The sequence below is a fragment of the Triticum aestivum genome, chromosome 4D (genome assembly GCF_018294505.1).
Source record: "Triticum aestivum cultivar Chinese Spring chromosome 4D, IWGSC CS RefSeq v2.1, whole genome shotgun sequence".
Lineage (NCBI taxonomy): Eukaryota > Viridiplantae > Streptophyta > Magnoliopsida > Poales > Poaceae > Triticum > Triticum aestivum.
In genome coordinates, this window is record NC_057805.1 from 294,185,303 (window position 1) to 294,204,685 (window position 19,383).

At 41.8% G+C, this 19,383-nt stretch overlaps 2 protein-coding genes across 2 annotated transcripts; both read right to left on the reverse strand.

Moving 5' to 3' along the window:
• Positions 1-1,147: 1,147 nt before the first annotated feature.
• On the reverse strand, positions 1,148-2,098 carry LOC123099921 (uncharacterized). Its single transcript, XM_044521939.1, has one exon. The coding sequence runs from the start codon at positions 1,928-1,930 to the stop codon at positions 1,547-1,549; it is 384 nt and encodes a 127-aa protein (XP_044377874.1). The 5' UTR covers positions 1,931-2,098; the 3' UTR covers positions 1,148-1,546.
• Positions 2,099-3,524: 1,426 nt separating this feature from the next.
• On the reverse strand, positions 3,525-6,975 carry LOC123097511 (peter Pan-like protein). The gene is made up of 6 exons (XM_044519279.1): positions 6,640-6,975; positions 6,297-6,527; positions 6,111-6,203; positions 5,840-6,027; positions 4,002-4,195; positions 3,525-3,912 (listed from the first exon to the last, which is right to left on the reverse strand). The coding sequence occupies exons 1-6, from the start codon at positions 6,919-6,921 to the stop codon at positions 3,803-3,805; spliced, it is 1,098 nt and encodes a 365-aa protein (XP_044375214.1). The 5' UTR covers positions 6,922-6,975; the 3' UTR covers positions 3,525-3,802.
• Between the last annotated feature and the right edge of the window lie 12,408 nt (positions 6,976-19,383).

Sequence of the window (19,383 nt, forward strand, 5' to 3'; positions counted from 1 at the left end):
CATCGGGGGTCCAGATCGACACACAAGCCACGTGCCATAAACAGCGCTGCGGATCTGGTGTTCCAAAACGCCACGGAATAAAAACCTGCACTGGAGAGGATCGTCTCGACCGCGAAGACGCCTCGTGATGCTTCTTGACGCGTTTCGAGTAAGATGGCTCAATTGATCCTCCTTGCATGTTACGCGTTCAAGACGCATGGCAGAAGGCAGGACAAGGTTGGCTGCAACGTGGAACATTCAGACCGAAGAAACTACGGACATGTGACATGTCGGCTCCGGGGTGAACGAACCTACCAACCTGAGGAGTAGTACACGAGGATGAGGTCTCCCTATCACAAACTCGCTACACCCGCCGAACGACGAGTAACTGAGTAGTACACTCTACACCGTGTTTTTTTTCTTAGGGAAAAGTATATAGTTGAAACGTTGATCTCAAAGCATCCACAACCGGACGGCCCAAACTCATCTCATACCCCAAACGGACGGCCCGGTCACTGGCCGGTTAAAAAAATGCTATCTAGACACCTCAAATATGAGGCGGAAACGGGTGTGCCTAGGCGTCCGCCAAGTCGTCCCCGGCCCGCAATGGCCCATCCTATAGTCCTTCTCATCCACTCCCGAACCAAACCTAGCCACTTCACTTCACTCCCCTCGCCACCCAAGCTTATCCGTTTTATATTTGGGCTGGATAAGAAGGGTTCCGGTGAGTCGCCCTCTGGGTCAGGGTTTTTTCAGGTCAATGAATGGACTGTTCGTCCGGGTGATTGCAGGAAATAAAAGACACTTGTCAAGCCCCGGTGCAATACACAGAATACAGAGAAAGCGCGTTCCTTATTTTTTGAGATAAAAAGCGCGTTTCTACATGTAAAGAGGAACCAAGCGAAGCAAGCAAAGTTACGCCTACGTTCGTGCTGTGCGTAGGATGAATGTATCGTCACTTGTTAGTACACGGATTTGGCGGCTAAATATCTCCGTCAAGCTGCCTTGAAATTAGCCTTTTCTCTTTCCTTTCTTTTGGAGATTCAATTCAAAGTTATGTTTTCGGCTACTATCAGCAGAACACCATGACCCTCAAAAAGAAAAAAGCAGAACACCATGCATGAGCTTTTTGGAGTGGTAGTACACTAGACGGTACGAGGCAGTTGCGGCGTGTCACTATCGATTCAAAAGGCACCGACCAAATCAAATTTGGTTCCAACTTTTCGTTTGTGCATGATAGTTCCGAGCGATACGTAAGGCTTGGAACGTTTTGATCTCAGGCTGTCACTTTTATATTTACTCAATGTTACTGAGGCCTGGTTCTAGCGGAGTAACAAAAGAGGGTGAGGACACCACCGACGAGACGAGGCGACGAGGAGGAGAGGCGGAAGAGAACAAGCACATGGACCCATGCAGCACAGAACCTTCAGCCTTAACGCAGAGCAAACCAACACGGCGAGTAGCTAACAGTTAATTTACACCGCTCTTTTACACCCAGGCCCAGCCATGAAACGGAAACTAGCAAAACAACCCCGAGATCAGACGGAAACTACCTACTGGCAGTCGCCTACTCGTCGTCGTCTCCGCCGCCGCCGAAGAGCGCGGAGCGGTAGTAGAGGAGGGCGAGGATGAGGAGCAGCATGAGCGCCACGCCGATGGGGGAGCCCCCGACGCGGTGCACGGCGTCGGGCGAGCCGCCGAAGGCGAACACGTCGGCGAGCGCCGCGGCGCCGCGGTCGGAGGAGAGGAGGCGGATGAGGAGGAGCAGGCCCACGGGGAGGAGGAGCAGGCCCACGGGGCTGAGCAGCTCGGCGATGGCGTCGGTGACCGCCTCGCCGCCGTCGCCCAGGAAGAGCGGGCCCGCCACCACCAGCCCCACCACCACCGCCAGCAGCAGCCCGTGCGGCGCCCCGCGCGGGCCCCCGTAGTACTGCTCCTCCGCCATTGACATCGCCTTGCTCTCTCGCCCTCTTACCTGTACCTGTACCTGGGGCGATAATTGTGCGAGGCTGTGGTGACGGGTGTGGGTAGAGTCCAGTGAGTACGGGAGCCTTTAGAGAGCGAGGGCCAGGGGTGGGAGTGTGAAATGATGAACTAGCAGCGCTAGCGGAGATAGGCATGTGACGGGGAGGGGTGCTCACATGAAGGAAAGCGGTGGGGTGGACGCAAGGCCACTGAATGTGGGCTCCACGGGGGGGTGGGCTTTATTAGGGTGGAGCCGCCCACAGTGGCACGACCTGCGTGCTCAGGGCTGGTGGGGTCGGCAGGATCAGGACAGCGTTTTTTTTTTGATCATCGGATCAGGACAGCGTTCTTAGTAAAAGGGAGAGGTGATATGCGTTTGGTTTGATCACGGGATAGTCGTGGTGATTATGTTCTCGGAGTAACGCAGAAGATGCATGTAGATGTACGAGTAGTATGAAACAGCAATGACGCGTGGGCCGGGGACCATCAGGAGACCAACATCTTATTACCATGAATGACGCATCGGCCTCCCTTTCTACGCGTTTAGAAAGCAGGTACAATAGCTGTTTGTAAACATGAGCATTGAGCTCCATGCTCACTGATTTGAGTGGTTTGTGTTATTTTTTGGATTGTTCAGGAACCGGCTGGAGTACCGCAATCTCATTTGTACGCACTTAAGACGAAAGTTCCACTGCATTTTAATTATCGGCGCCTGCATCTCAGGATCTCGAGGAACCTACTCATTGCCTCCACAAGCAAGTGGGCCGGGACTACCACTTCTCGCCTGACAGACAGAGCCGACACAATAACATGGTACAACGATCGGCGACGCAGTTCAGATCTACTCCCACCGTTCCTAAATACTTGTTTTTCTAGGCATTTCAAATGAATATCACATACGGATGTATGTAGACATATTTTAGAGTGTAGATTCACTCATTTTACTTCGTATGTAGTCACTTATTGAAATGCCTAGAAAGATAAGTATTTAGGAACGGAGGGAGTAAATCGCGCGAGAAAAGTTATTATGTGTGTTTCACTGCCCCCGCTTGCGGCAAGATCTCGGATTCTCCTCTCGGCCTAAATCATGCACGTGCCGACTGGTAATCGGGGATCGGCATCGATTGGAGCAACGGGTTATTCCTTTTGCCGCAGGGTAAAGTATGCTTAAAACTGCGGCCTAGCGACTATGGGAAAGATTACACTGACAAGCTCAAGTGTGCCCACCGGCATGTGGATTTTTGGCCAACGTTGCTTGCTGCTTTCAAATGTACAGGATATACACCACGGCAAATTTTGACATCGAAGACCATGGTGAAAAGATAGCTGAACCCAGAGAGCAAGGCAGAACGAGAAAATTCGTCCCAGCGAGAAAGGATTTCAGTGTCACCGGCACAGCAATTTCTGAATTTCTGCTTCATCTGCTGCACAAGAACAAACCTGAAACCGGATCGCTGCTTGCCTCATGGTTGGGAATCACGTCAAATTCCCAGGTCCTAGGAAGCCTTTACAGCAATTCTTCCAAAAGTGAAATATCTGGGTCACGTTCCATGAAAATAATTCACAATCCAGCATCCAACTTCAAACGCAGCAGCTAGTGCTTATATGCACCCTCCTAAGGCAAAACTGAGGTAAATACAGAATATGTATCATGTTACAGGGCTAAAAAACAATCAGATTCGGCCAAAATAAGGATTATCACTGCAAGAGCTTTATCCCTCTCTTTTTCAAGAGCGACTTCTGTACTATGCTTTCTCAAGGATCAACTAAACTCATATAATGTTGTCGCAAAACACCAGTTGCTTCACATTTTTAGCAATCATAGGCTGCTGCTCAGCACCTCTCAAGTTCATCTAGGCTACTCTTCGTCACCCGAGTCGTCCTCCTCCGTCCCATCCTCCAGCTCCATCATATCCTCAGCATCTTCTATCTCTTCTTCCTCTTGTCCCTCCTTCACATCTTTTCCAACTGTATAACATTGCATTGAAGTTCAGGACAAAAAAGTGACATGTGATTTGCATTTCAAAAAAACCACCACGTCAGCAAATGAAACTTACCAGATTGTGGGTACAAGATGTCGCCCGAGCATAGCCCAGATTCAACCTTAACTAAGCGCATGGTCATTCTTGGTCCGATCTCTTGGAGTCTGACGGCACTTTTTCGGGATGCTCTGTTCAATTTGTCTATATCACTTGCTAGACTTACAGTCGCTGCTTCATCGTCTGGTTCACTTTCTGATCCATATCCAGCTCTTGCAATGGACAAGCAAACAAAGGGGGCTCATTATAGACAGAATTTGAGAAACAGTAGCTTTGGTTGTATTGCAAATGGACAAGCAAACAAAGGGGGCTCATTATAGACAGAATTTGAGGAACAGTAGGTTTTGGTGTATTAAGTCACAAATCAGGACATGGCATTTAAATTGTCACTATTATTATTATATAATACCAATGTAACAAACATTGAGCGAACTGGTCAGAAAGCAGTGAACAACCGACTACAATTGTAAAAAAAATGCAAATTGAATTCATTTCTTGAATTTTCATTTCTATCTGAAAACACAGAAAATATATCTTGATCGATTGTTTTTTCTTAACTATCAAAATACATTTCATGGGAAACACCATAGGTAGTCATCCAATGTTGTATATTGGCCTAGCTGGAGAAACATATTTATAAAATAGAAACTTCAAAAGGAAGCTGATGATGGCGTAAAGCAAGGGAATGTCTTTAAACTGTCAGATTGTCCAATGGGGCAATGGATAGTTAGGAAAGGGGGCACATTGTAAGGAATATGAGGAATAGTAGGTTTTTCTCCATAATTATAAAACTGGACAAATCAAGCCATAATGTTAAAACTGTCACTGCTGTCTAATTTCAAAGTAACAAACAACTGAGCAAGCTGGTCTAAAAGCAACAGATATTGACTTCAACTGCAATAACTAGATTCATTGGGTAGATAAAACCATCTATAAGCACTGCACAACAAACATCTTGAAATCTGCATTCCATTCATAATTAGAAGTACTCTTCTTTATAATATCTTAAATGGTTTCAGTGGACATGGAAGATGGGCATATTAGTATATGCTTTATCTGACCTAACATTGATGTCACTAGATTCGTACTCCAAAGTAATTAGTTGTGTTTCCGGTTTTGTATCACAAAGTTATATAATATTAATTGTTCAAAGACTTAGCCAAGCGAAAGCCTAATATGCAAAGTATTTGAAATGGACGGGGTACATACTATGATCTGCTTAAAAGGGTTGCAAGTTTTCGAGCATGTGATAGGAGTGTAGAAAATCTGTCAGATTGCTCAAACACAAGTTGAATTTCCCACATATCACATCATGTCTACATACTACCTCTGTTTTTATTTACTCCACCCATTAGCTTTGCCCTAGGTCAAACTTTAGAAAAATTGACCAAGTATATAGAAAACAATATAAACATTTACAATAACAAATATATATGGTGTGAAAATATATACAATGCTGATGTTAATAACTTTTTCTACAAAATAACAAAGTTTGACTTAGGACAAAGCTAATATGCGGAGTAAATAAAAATGGAGGGAGTACTTCCTGTATGATAGATAGAGGGAAACTATGAAACTGTTGGGGCTTTTTCTATATCAAATCACAGTTTTTTTTTGTTAATTTTGAATCTAAATTTGCATTTAAGCATCCCAATTTTCCCATTCTAGATGGCACATGCCAACCGATTAAAGAACATAGTATTAACACAGGCTTGAAACATACTCCCTCCGTCCCAAAATAAGTGTCTCAACTTTGTACTAGCTCTAGTACAAATTTGTATTAAGCTCAAGACACTTATTTTGGGACGGAGGGAGTATCTTATAATACACTGTAAGGAAGGTGATTCAGTTCTTACTTTGTCACATAATCACTAACATCTTTAAGATCCCTTAGGTCTGGCACTTGATTGTTCTGCATGAGTTTTCTAATCTTGCGGCTGACCCCAACAGGCTGTAGCTTGATTGAGTAATGCCGGAAATCGATAGCCTCCATCTCTTTGTCATACTGTAGCAATAATATTCTTTGACAGGTTGATAGCTTAACCTACAATTCAAATTACGCTATCATTTTAGTATGGCAGAAAGAAGATATAAAGTTCCATCGCCAAGATATCATGCAGTACTTACAGTATCTGTATCAATAGCAGGGACCAAATGCCTAAAGAAGGTAACAAAACTCTTGAAAGGCTCGCCCAGGCCATTGAAACCACTGAGCACGACCTACAAAACACGTGATTCCACAACAAAGGTGACTTGATTTTGCAACTAAAAAACGTAACCTATTAAAAGAACAGAACAAAATCCAGCTTATACCAGAGGCGAGTTTTTGAATATCTCTGCAGGACACCTTGGCCGCTTTTGGGAGTTTGCGATGTCAGCCGCAAGAGCGTATTCTAAAATCTGACAAGTGTAGGTTGGGCCCTGCGGTGACTTGGCGAAGCGCAAGTGCGGCAAGCTCTTTGGGTTCGAGAGGATCAAGAAATGCGTTACACCCAATGGGCTGGCAACGTTGACGAAGTCCTTGAGGTTGTTCCTCTTCTTCTCCTGTTGATTTTATGAACGGAAAAGCAAATTGTGGCTCGTTAAGATGCTAAGAAACGGAATCACCGAGTTGGTTTGGGGCTGCGGGGATGGAAGAGGGGGTTAAGATGGGGACCTTGAGCTTGAGGGCAGTGTAGGGGAGCATGAGCTTGCGGAGGTCCTGCTGGAGGTGACGAAGCGTGGAGGGGAGCTTGCCGCGCGAGAAGACGAAGCTCTTTGGGATCCTCTCGCCGGTGACCTGGTCCACGTTCGCCAGCACCGCCTGCTGCTTCCGCGCCACCGACAAAGGCATCTTCCGCTTGCCCGGGCCTTTTCCCTTTCCTTTCCCCTTGCCGCCGCGGCCGCCTCCACCGCCACTGCCGCCGCCACGCCGCCCGTTGCTGCGGACTCGCGCCATGGTTAGGTTTTGGGCAGCAGAGCAGTTGCGTAACTTCTGAGGCGGTAGGGGGCCTAAGGAGGGATGGGGGGTTAGGGTTTTGTAGGACTAATAGTTAATGGGCTGACGAAATGATGGGCCTGGGTACTTCTCATGGCTTATCAGGCCAGCCCGTGAAATGCGGTCGAACATGGCCCTTTGTCATTTCGCGGCGATTATATCTCGCATCAAGCGAGTTGGGTCATCTCAAAAAACAAAAATCAAGCGAGTTGGAAGGATCTCGCGTAGTAATTCGGCCGCCCATTAGAACAGACTTAATAAAAGAAATAATGAAGAAAAAGGGAGCGAAACCGAGAATCAAACACAGGTCTCCTGGATAGTTTCTAGCAATGCTAGCAACCGAGTCCGTGTCATGTTCGTGGTGAAATTGTAGGGTGCGACATACTTGAGGAAAAAGAGCCGATTTTCTCCACCGGTTTTTCTATTTTTTTTGTTTTATTACATCAATTTTCTTTGTTGTTTACATTGTTTTTACTGGGTTTTTTATTTGTTTTTTCTTTTCTTTTCTTTGTGACTTGCTTGGTTTTCATTGGCATTCTTTCTTACTACTTTTTCATCGAGTTTTCTCTCTCTCGGTTTTCACTGTTTTAGTATTCATATTTTTGGTAAATATCTAATACATGTTTAACATTTTTCAAATACAGGATCAACAATTTTGACTACATGGTCAACAGTTTTTCTATACACGTTAACATTTTTTCAAATGGTTAATTAACTTTTTTAATACATGGTCAATATTTTTTTCTATCAACATTTTACATTTATTAAATATAAGTTCAAAAAAATTGAATAGATGATCAACAATTTTTCTATACATATTCATCATTTTTCAAATACAAGTTTAACATTTTCCATACATATTTAACATTTTTCAAAAGACAAGTTTAACATTTCTCGAATACATGGTCAGCATTTTTTTATACACAATTAATAATTTAAAATACAAGTTTAACACTTTTTAAATAATTGGTCTACATTTTTTATATACATATTTAACATTTTTTAAATACAAGTTTAACGTTTTTTGAACACTTGTTCAAATGCTTCGATTTACAATTTTAAATACATTTCACGTTATATATTTTTTGTATACACGATAAACATTCTTTTCTATACACATTTAATTATTTTAAATTCTTGATGAACATTTATTGAAATGTTTTATGTAAACTATTTTTATAATATAGAATATTTGGAAATAAAAAGAAACTAAATTAAAACAAAAAATGTAAAAAAAGAACTAAAATAGGAATATGGCGTGTGGCCTATGGTCCGCGGCGTGATGGGCCGGCCCAATATGGAGCTTGCCTTCATAGAGAGTTCCTCGCATCTCATCACTGGTACATCGATGTGATATACAAACGGTTTTTAACCCCTTTCCGCGGCGGCATTTGAAATTGTCGTCAAGTGAGTGTGGGCGATAGGGGGTCTTTCCCACACGACCTAAAAACCGTCGGGATATGCCTTCCTGGCACACACGCTCGGCAAAATGAGGTCGTGTGCGACCGGCGAGCGATCAAATACGGTTATACGTACAGTAATGCTAAAAAATACAATTATACAGGCGAAATCGTTTCCAGTCGTAACTACATCCCACACAGTCAGTCCCCGTTAAACGTTTTCGTTCGTATATACATTCCACACAGTTGCTCCAAGGAAAACGTTTCCATTCGCAGGTACATCACACACAATTTTCTCCGTTAAATCGTTTGTGCTAGCGTTGGCATTGCACAAGATATTAACAATTTTATGTTTGCCTTATTGAATGCATCACACAGGGTGCGTAAAAAAACTGTGTGACAAAGGTTGTCCATCACACACAATTTTTATGTGGTAAATGTTTGCGCAACGTGGCCTAACGCAAACAGTTTTCAAGAGAATGTTGTGTGTGATTGTTGATTGATTCTACACGGTTTATTTCTAGAAACTATGTGCGTTGCCTGAGGTCGTCGCCCACGGTGTTTTCTCAATAACCGTTTGTCCTATTATTAATAATAGGGCAATTAAATTCTACCCACAACAATTGAACATCGCATTGCAGAATTGAACCAAACAGTTAACTAAACACCACAACAAATGAACCAAACATTAACTGAGCACCACATTGCACAATATAACATACATCTAATAAAAGATCATACAGTTAACCAAACCAAGCATGCTTAACAACTTGGAAATATAGCAATTGTATTTGTTTCTCATGTATTTCGTACAACCAAATTCAATTTATTCCTCACATGGTATACACCAACAGAATGCACCCACAACAATTGAACATCGCATTGCAGAATTGAACCAAACACTTAACTAAACACCACAACAAATGAACCAAACATTAACTAAGCATCACATTGCATAATATAACATACTCCTAACACTAGTAGAAAAGGGGGCTTTTGTCCCGGTTGGTAAGGGCCTTTAGTCCCGGTTTTTGAATCGGGACTAAAGGGTAGTTACTAATGCCTCCCCCCTTTAGTCCCGGTTCTTACACGAACCGGGACTAAAGGCCGTCCACGTGGACGCAGCCTGGAGCTCCACCTTTAGTCCCGGTTGGTGTTACCAACCGGGACTAAAGGAAATTTTATGATTTTTTTTTGAAAAAAAAATTTGCGATTTTTTTTTTGATTTTCAAATTTCTGAATTATTTTAACCTCTAATCTCTAATCAACACCCCTCATCACTGCTCAATTTATCCTCTAATCTCTAATCACCCCTCATCATTCCAAATCATCTAACTTCTCGGACGGTCACCCATCCTCTCACTACTCCAGCCTGAGCACGCTTAACTTCCGGGTTCTATTCTCCCTTGTTTCCAAGTCTGCACTTGTTGTTTTCCTGACAATAGTAAGATGTCAATTCTATTAACCCTCAGGAATTTAGCTTGAGCATGAAGTGACACATTTTACTGTTTGAGTTTGAAACTATTGTTTTAAAAAACAGTAATTATTTAGTAACACTAATATTTCTGGAATAATTAGTTTGACCATTGTTTGACCACAGTTTGACCACAGTTTGACCAGATTTGACCAAAATTCAAAATAACTGAAATAATTATTTAGTAACACTAATATTGTAGAATAATTACTTTGACCATTGTTTGATCACAATTTGACCACAATTTGAAATTTTTTGAATTTTTTTGCCTCTCCAGATCTTAAAAGCCCCGTATCTTTTTTTCTGTTAGGTTTTTGAGGATTTTAAAAATGCTTAACGGGGCTCCCCCGATTAAATTCGGATGTAACTTTTCGAGTAGATGATTTTTCATATAAAAAACTTTTTCATCCGAGTTCGTATGCAAAAGTTATGCCCATTTTAAGAAATTCCAGAGAGATTTCGCAAATAAAGTCAAAATTCAAATTTGTTAATTTTCCCAACAACTAGACCACATATCACATGGAAAACTTATTTTATTTTATTTTTTTGACATTTCCATCATTTTCTTTTGTTTTTTCTAAAACTGAAAAGGCGATCCAAGGGAGGGGTAGAGGTTGAAAATGAGACCTTTAGTACCGGTTGGTGCCACCAACCGGTACTAATGGGCATCGCACCCTTTAGTCCCGGTTCGTGGCACGAACCGGGACTAAAGGTCCCAGATGAACCGGGACTAATGCTTTAGCCGCACGAACTGGGACCAATGCTCACATTAGTCCCGGTTCGTGACTGAACCGGGACTAATGTGAAAACTGCCCTGTGACGAAAGCCCTGTTTTGTACTAGTGTACTAGAAGATCAGACAGTTAACCAAACCAAGCATGCTTAACAACTTGGAAATATAGCAATTGTATTTGTTTCTCATGTATTTAGTACAACCAAATCCGCTTACTTCTCACATGGTATACAATAGCAGAATGCACCCACAACTATTGAACATCGCATTGCAGAATTGAACCAAACTGTTAGCTAAACATCACAACAAATGAACCAAACATTAACTGAGCACCACATTGCATAATGTATAACCAAACCAAGCATGCTTGACAACTTGGAAATATAGCAATTGTATTCGTTTCTCATGTATTTTGTAAAGATAAATTTGATTTATTTCTCACATGGAAGACAATACAAAATTGCAGCATGAAGAATTGAACATCACATTTGCAGAATTGAACCAAACAGTTAACTGAAGACGACAACTAATTGACCAAACAGTTAATAAGTGAGCACCACACTGCACGACATATAGAACATATACACTAGAGAAATAGATTGCATGGTAAAATTAGATAGCACAATTCACTTGAATTTGTTAAGGAAAGGCAGGAGCAGCACACGCAATGGGTAAACCGAGCATGCTTAACCGACGTAGCTAGCAAATGGGAAGCTGCTCCTCCAATATCTAGGGTTCGACACGAATGGCAGCCATCGCGACCTCATCCGTGCATGCGGCTGCGATTTGCTTCTCCGCTGCCAAATGCGGCTTGAGCTCCTGGCTATACTGCGTGCATCATGGCTTAGGGTGGCGCTTATTTGGTGGAGGGGTCGGTGATTTGGGTGGAAGGTGTCGCGCCGGCGGTCTGGGATGTGCAAGGAGGAGGAGGACAGGGGTCGGGTGTGGATTACCTGCCTGGATAGACGAGGCCGAGCAGCGTGAAGGAGGGTCGCCGGCAAGGAGGCGGCGTTGCAAGAAAGGAGTGAAGGTTTCAATTTGGAAAGGAAGGCGGAAACAGGGGAAATGTGGCTTTTGGTAAGGGGGAGGGGGCAGGGGGTAGATATTTCCGTGGAAGCCGAAAACTTTGAATCGCTTCAACGAAAAAACTAGCGTGCAAAGTGTCATCAGACACGGTCCCTTCTTCAGAACTGTGTACGATATGTGAACATCACAAACGATTCAGATAGCTTAACCCGTGTGTGATGAGTTTGAACGTCAAAAAATTTGGTTCAAATTTCCCTGGTTACAGTGGTAATCCATGTCATGGCATAATTTGGGTACACAAAGGAGACTACAGCACACCCACACTTCTTAATCAAGCAAGTTCAGGGATTAAACAAAGCTAGCTGACCTAAACATTACTCTAACAAATTAAAGACCAGTGCTCTTAATTAAACAAAACAAAGAGTACTACTATGGCCGGTGCCTGTCGATCTCCGCCGCCGCCTCCATGTCCAGCTCGCGCGCGACGGTCTCCTGGGGAAGGGGCTCCATGGCATCCATCGCACCATACTCGGCAAGCATCTCGCCATCCGCGTCCGCCATCTCTTTGGAAAAGGCCGCCACGAGCTGGGCGTGGGCAGCGCAATCTGGGCTTGGACGGGCTCCGTCGTGGCAAGGTATGCGGCAGAGGAACGGACGGCTGCTCGAACGCTCTCAGCGATTGCCAACTCTTCGGCCGTGGGTTGCCGACCGTTGTCGGAGAAGCTTCGTTCGATTTGTGCGGTGACTGCCTCGAGCTGGGCATGGGCGGCCATCAGGGCTAAGGCCGCCGCTGTGGAACGGACAGCTGTTGTGCCGCTCTCGCCAGTTGCTATCCCCGAGGTAGATGTTGTTGCCGCCACCTGAGAAGCAACAGCGGCCGTTTGGGCTGCCTTGGCCGCCCGGTCGCAGATTGCGGTCACGCTCATGCACCTTGTTAGCACACGCATGGCGGTTGCGGCCGCGCTCTTGCCAGAGTGGGCCGCCGAAGTTGCCCTCACGACGCGGGTCCTGATACGTCTCCAACGTATCTATAATTTTTTATTGTTCCATGCTATTACATTATCTATTTTGGACATTTTATACGCATCAATATGCTTTTTTATATGATTTTTGGGACTAACCTATTAACCTAGAGACCAGTGCCAGTTCCTGTTTTTTCCTTGTTTTAGAGTTTCGCAGAAAAGGAATACCAAACAGAGTCCAAACGGAATAAAACTTTCACGATGATTTTTCTTGGACCAAAAGAGACCCAGGAGACTTGGAGTGCAAGTCAGAAGAGCCACGAGGTGGCCAAAAGGGTGGAGGGCGCGCCCAGGGGGTAGGGCGCACCCCCCGACCTTGTGGGCCCCTTGGTGACCCCCTGACCTAGATCTTCCTCCTATATATTCTCATATACCCCAAAAACTTCCAGGGGAGCCACAAAACCACTTTTCCACCGCCGCAACCTTTTTGTACCCGTGAGATCCCATCTTGGGGCCTTTTCCGGCATCATGTCGAAGGGGGATTCGATCATGGAGGGCTTCTACATCAACAACATTGCCTCTCCGATGAAGCGTGAGTAGTTTACCACAGACCTACGGGTCCAGAGCTGGTAGCTAGATGGCTTCTTCTCTCTCTTTAATTCTCAATACAAAGTTCTCCTCGATATTCTTGGAGATCTATTCGATGTGGTACTCTTTTGCGGTGTGTTTGTCGAGATCCGATGAATTGCGGATTTATCATCAGCTTATCTATGAATATTATTTGAATCTTCTCTGAATTCTTATATGCATGATTTGATATCTTTGCAAGTCTCTTCGAACTATCGATTTGGTTTGGCCAACTAGATTGGTTTTTCTTGCAATGGGAGAAGTGCTTAGCTTTGGGTTCAATCTTGCGGTGCTCGACCTAGTGACAGAAGGGGAACCGACACGTATTGTATTGTTGCCATCCAGGATAAAAAGATGGGGTTCTCATCATATTGCTTGAGTTAATTCCTCTACATCATGCCATCTTGCTTAAGGCGTTACTCCGTTCTTTATGAAGTTAATACTCTAGATGCATGCTGGATAGCGGTCGATGTGTGGAGTAATAGTAGTAGATGCAGAATCATTTCGGTCTACTTGACACGGACGTGATGCCTATGTTCATGATCATTGCCTTAGATATCGTCATAACTTTGCGCTTTTCTATCAATTGCTCGGCAGTAATTTGTTCACCCACCGTAATAATTTCTATCTTGAGAGAAGCCTCTAGTGAAACCTATGGCCCCCGGGTCTATTTTCCATCGTATAAGTTTCCGATCTACACTTTTAGTTTCCTATTTACTTTCTTTGCAATCTTTTACTTTCCGTTCCATAAACCAAAAATAACAAAAACATTACTTTATCGTTTATTCATCTCTATCAGATCTCACATTGCAAATAACCGTGAAGGGATTGACAACCCCTTTATCGCGTTGGGTGCAAGTTGGTATTTTTTTGTGCAGGTATTCGGTGGCTTGCGCGTTGTCTCCTACTGGATTGATACATTGGTTCTCAAAACTTAGGAAAATACTTACTCTACTTTGTTGCATCACCCTTTCCTCTTCAAGGGAAAAACCAACGCAAGCTCAACAGGTAGTAGGAAGAAGTTCTGGCGCCGTTGCCGGGAAGATTTATCCCAAGTCAAGTCAAGATTTGATCTCCCGTCAACTTGCCAATTTCTGGCGTCGTTGCCGGGGAGATCTACGCCAAGCCAAGACATACCAAGTACCCATCATAAACTCTTATCCCTCGCATTACATTATTCTCCATTCACCTCTCGTTTTCCTCTCCCCCACTTCTAAAACGATTTTTGAAAAGATTCGCCTTTTCTTCGCCCCTCTTCCGTTCATCTCTTTCGCTTGCTTTTTGTGTGCTGGTGTGTTGGATTGCTTGCTTTGTCACGATGGTTCAAGATAATACCAAATTGTGTGACTTTTCCAATACCCACAACAATGATTTTATTAGTACTCCGATTGCTCCCGATGCTAATGCGGAATCTTGTGAAATTAATACTGCTTTGCTGAATCTTGTTATGAAAGATCAATTTTCCGGCCTTCCCAATGAAGATGTCGCATCCCATCTTAATAATTTCGTTGATTTGTGTGATATGCAAAAGAAAAACACGTGGATAATGATATTGTTAAATTGAAGCTATTCCTGTTCTCACTTCGAGATCGTGCTAAAACTTGGTTTTCATGTTTGCCTAGAAATAGTATTGATTCATGGAACAAGTGTAAATATGCTTTTATTTCCAAGTATTTTCCTCTCACTAAGATCATCTTCCTTAGGAACGATATTATGAATTTTAAGCAACTTGATCATGAACATATTTCACAATCTTGGGAGATGATGAAATTGATGATTGGAAATTGCCCCACTCATGGTTTGAATTTTTGGATGATTATACAAAAAAATTATGCCGGATTGAATTTTGCTTCTAGAAATCTTTTAGATTCGGCCGCGGGAGGCACTTTTATGGAAATTACCTTAGGAGAAGCTACTAAACTCCTAGATAATATTATGGTTAATTATTCTCAATGGCATACCAAAAGATCTTCCACTAGTACAAATGTGCATGCAATTGAAGAGATTAATGTTTTGAGTGGAAAGATGGATGAGCTTATGAAATTGTTTGCTATTAAGAGTGCTCCTATTGATCCTAATGATATGCCTTTGTCTACTTTGATTGAAACAATAATGAATCTTTGGATGTGAATTTTGTTGGTACGAACAATTTTGGTAATAACGCGTATAGAGGTAATTTTCCTACGCCGTTTCCGAGTAATTCCTGTAATAATTATGATAATTCCTACAACAATTCTTATGGAAATTATAATAAGATTCCCTCTGATTTTGAGAATAGTGTTAAATAATTTATAAGTTCGCAAAAGAATCTCAATGCTTTGATTGAAGAAAAATTGCTTAAGATCGATGATTTGGCTAGGAACGTGGATAGAATTTCTCTTGATGTTGATTCTTCGAAACTTAGATTTCTTCCACCTAAGCATGATATCAATGAGTCTCTCAAAGCCATGAGAATTTCCATTGATGAGTGCAAAGAAAGAACCGCTAAGATGCGTGCTAAAAAATATTTGTTTATAAAAGCATGTTCTTCTAGTTTCTAGGAAAATAATGATGAAGATCTTAAAGTGATTGATGTGACTCCTATTGAATCTTTGTTTTCCAATGTTAATCTTGATAAAGATGGGAATGGAGATGAGTCAACTTTAGTTAGAAGGCGTCCCAATGATTCGGAGTTTTTAGATCTTGATGCAAAAATTGATAAAACTGGGATTGGAGAGGTCAAAACTTTAAGTAGCAATGAACCCACTCTTTTGGATTTCAAGGAATTATGATAATTGTTCTTTAATAGATTGTACTTCCTTGTTGCAATCCATGTTGAATTCTCCTCATGCTTATAATCAAAACAAAGCTTTTACTAAACATATCGTTGATGCTATGATGCAATCTTTTGAAGAAAAGCTTGAATTGGAAGTTTCTATCCCTAGAAAACTTTATGATGAGTGGGAACCCACTATTAAGATTAAAATTAAAGATTATGAGTTCTATGCTTTGTGTGATTTGGGTGCTAGTGTTTCCACGATTCCGAAAACTTTATGTGATGTGTTAGGTTTTTGTGAATTTGATGATTGTTCCTTAAATTTGCATCTTGCGGATTCCACTATTAAGAAACATATGGGAAGAATTAATGATGTTCTTATTGTTGCTAATAGGAATTATGTGGCCGTAGATTTCATTGTTCTTGATATATATTGCAATCATGCATGTCCTATTACTCTTGGTAGACCTTTCCTTAGAACGATTGGTGCAATTATTGATATGAAAGAAGGAAACATTAGATTTCAATTTCCATTAAGGAAAGGCATGGAGCACTTTCCAAGAAATAAAAATAAATTGCCTTATGAATCTATTATGAGAGCCACTTATGGATTGCATGATAAAGATGATAACACTTAGATCTATTCATGTTTTATGCCTAGCTAAGGGCGTTAAACAATAGAGCTTGTTGGGAGGCAACCAAATTTTATTTTTATTTTTGCTTTTTAGGTTCTGTTTTGCGATGAATATTTCATCTAGCCTCTGGTTAGATGTGGTTTTGTGTTTTATTTAGTGTTTGTGCCAACTAAGACCTTTGGGGTAACTTACGGTAATAGTTGATTTGATCTTGCTGAGAAAACAGAAACTTATGCGCTCAGTCCCAGAATTTTGAAAAATCACATAAGCGTCGAAAATTCCGAACTTTTTACAGTAGGTTGATATACAAATTGCCTAGGACGTCCTGATTTTTCAAGATTTTTGGAGTTACAGAAGTATGCGAACTATCCAGATTACTACGGGCTGTTCTCTTTTTGACAGATTATGTTTTTCGCGTGTTGTTTGCTTACTTTGATGCATCTATGGCTATATCGGGGGCTATGAACCATGGAAAAGTTGGAATACAGTAGATATTACACAAATATAAATAAAGAATGAGTTCACAACAGTACCAAAAGTGGTGATTTATTTTCTTATACTAACGGAGCTTACGAGATTTTCTGTTGAGTTTTGTGTTGTGAAGTTTTCAAGTTTTGGGTAAGGATTTGATGGACTATGGAATAAGGAGTGGCAAGAGCCTAAGTTTGGGGATGCCCAAGGCACCCCAAGGTAATATTCAATGAGGCCAAAGAGCCTAAGCTTGGGGATGCCCCGAGAAGGCACCCCCTCTTTCGTCTCCGCCTATCGGTAACTTTACTTGAGGCTATATTTTTATTCACCACATGATATGTGTTTTGCTTGGAGCGTCTTGTATGATTTGAGTCTTTGCTTTTTAGTTTGCCACAATCATCCTTGCTGTACACACCTTTTGGGAGAGACACACATGAATCATGATTTATTAGAATGCTCTATGTGCTTCACTTATATCTTTTGAGCTAGGCAATTTTGCTCTATTGCTTCACTTATATCTTTTTAAGAGCACGGCGGTGGTTTTATTTTATAGAAATTGATGAACTCTCGTACTTCACTTATATTATTTTGAGAGTCTTTAGAACAACATGGTAATTTGCTTTGGTTATAAAATTGGTCCTAATATGATAGGCATCCAAGAGGGATATAATAAAAACTTTCATATAAAGTGCATTGAATACTATGAGAAGTTTGATTCCTTATGATTGTTTTGAGATATGAAGATGGTGATATTAGAGACATGCTAGTAAGTAGTTTTGAATTTGAGAAATACTTTTGTTAAGGTTTGTGAGTCCCGTAGCATGCACGTATGGCGAACCGTTATGTAACGAAGTTGGAGCATGAGATGTTTTTTGATTGTCTTCCTTATGAGTGGCGGTCGGGGATGAGCGATAGTCTTTTCCTACCAATCTATCCCCCTAGGAGCATGCGCGTAGTACTTTGTTTCGATGACTAATAGATTTTTGCAATAAGTTTGTGAGTTCTTTATGACTAATGTTGAGTCCATGGATTACGCACTCTCACCTTTCCGCCATTGCTAACCTCTCTAGTACCACGCAACTTTCGCCGGTACCATAAACCCACCACATATTCTTCCTCAAAAAAGCCACCATACCTACCTATTATGGCATTTCCATAGCCATGGCGAAATATATTGCCATGCAACTTTACAGCGTTCCGTTTATTATGACACGCTCCATCATTGTCATATTGGTTTGCATGATCATGTAGTTGACATCGTATTTGTGGCAAAGCCACCTTTCATCATTTTCTATACATGTCGCTCTTGATTCATTGCACATCCCGGTACACTGTCGGAGGCATTCACATAGAGTCATATATTTGTTCTAGTATCGAGTTGTAATTTTTGAGTTGTAAGTAAATAGAAGTGTGATGATCTTCATTATTAGAGCATTGTCCCATGTGAGGAAATAAAAAAAGATAAAGGTCAAATAAAAAAGAGAAGGCCCAAGAAAGAAAAAATAAAAAAATGAGACAAAAAGAGAGAAGGGACAATGTTACTATCCTTTTTGCCACACTTGTGCTTCAAAGTAGCAGCATGATCTTCATGATAGAGAGTCTCTTATGATATCACTTTCATATGCTAGTGAGAATTTTTCATTATAGAACTTGGCTTGTATATTCCAACGATGGGCTTCCTCAAAACACCCTAGGTCTTCATGAGCAAGCAAGTTGGATGCACACCCACTTAGTTTTCTTTTTGAGCTTTCATAAACTTATAGCTCTAGTGCATCCGTTGCATGGCAATCCCTACTCACTCACATTGATATCTATTGATGGGCATCTCCATAGCCCGTTGATACGCCTAGTTGATGTGAGACTATCTCCTTTTTGTCTTCTCCACAACCACCGTCTATTCCACCTATAGTGCTATGTCCATGGCTCACGCTCATGTATTGCGTAAAAGTTGAAAAGGTTTGAGAACATCAGAAGTATGAAACAATTGCTTGGCTTGTCATCGGGGTTGTGCATGATTTAAATGTTTTGTGTGATGAAGATGGAGCATAGCCAGACTATAAGAATTTGTAGGGATAAGCTTTCTTTGGCCATGTTATTTTGAGAAAACATAATTATTTTGTTAGTATGCTTGAAGTATTATTGTTTTTTATGTCAATATTAAACTTTTGTTTTGAATCTTATGGATCTGAACATTCATGCCACAATAAAGAGAATTACATGGATACATATGTTAGGTAGCATTCCACATCAAAAATTCTATTTTTATCATTTACCTACTCGAGGACGAGCAGGAATTAAGCTTGGGGATGCTTGGTATGTCTCCAACGTATCTATAATTTTT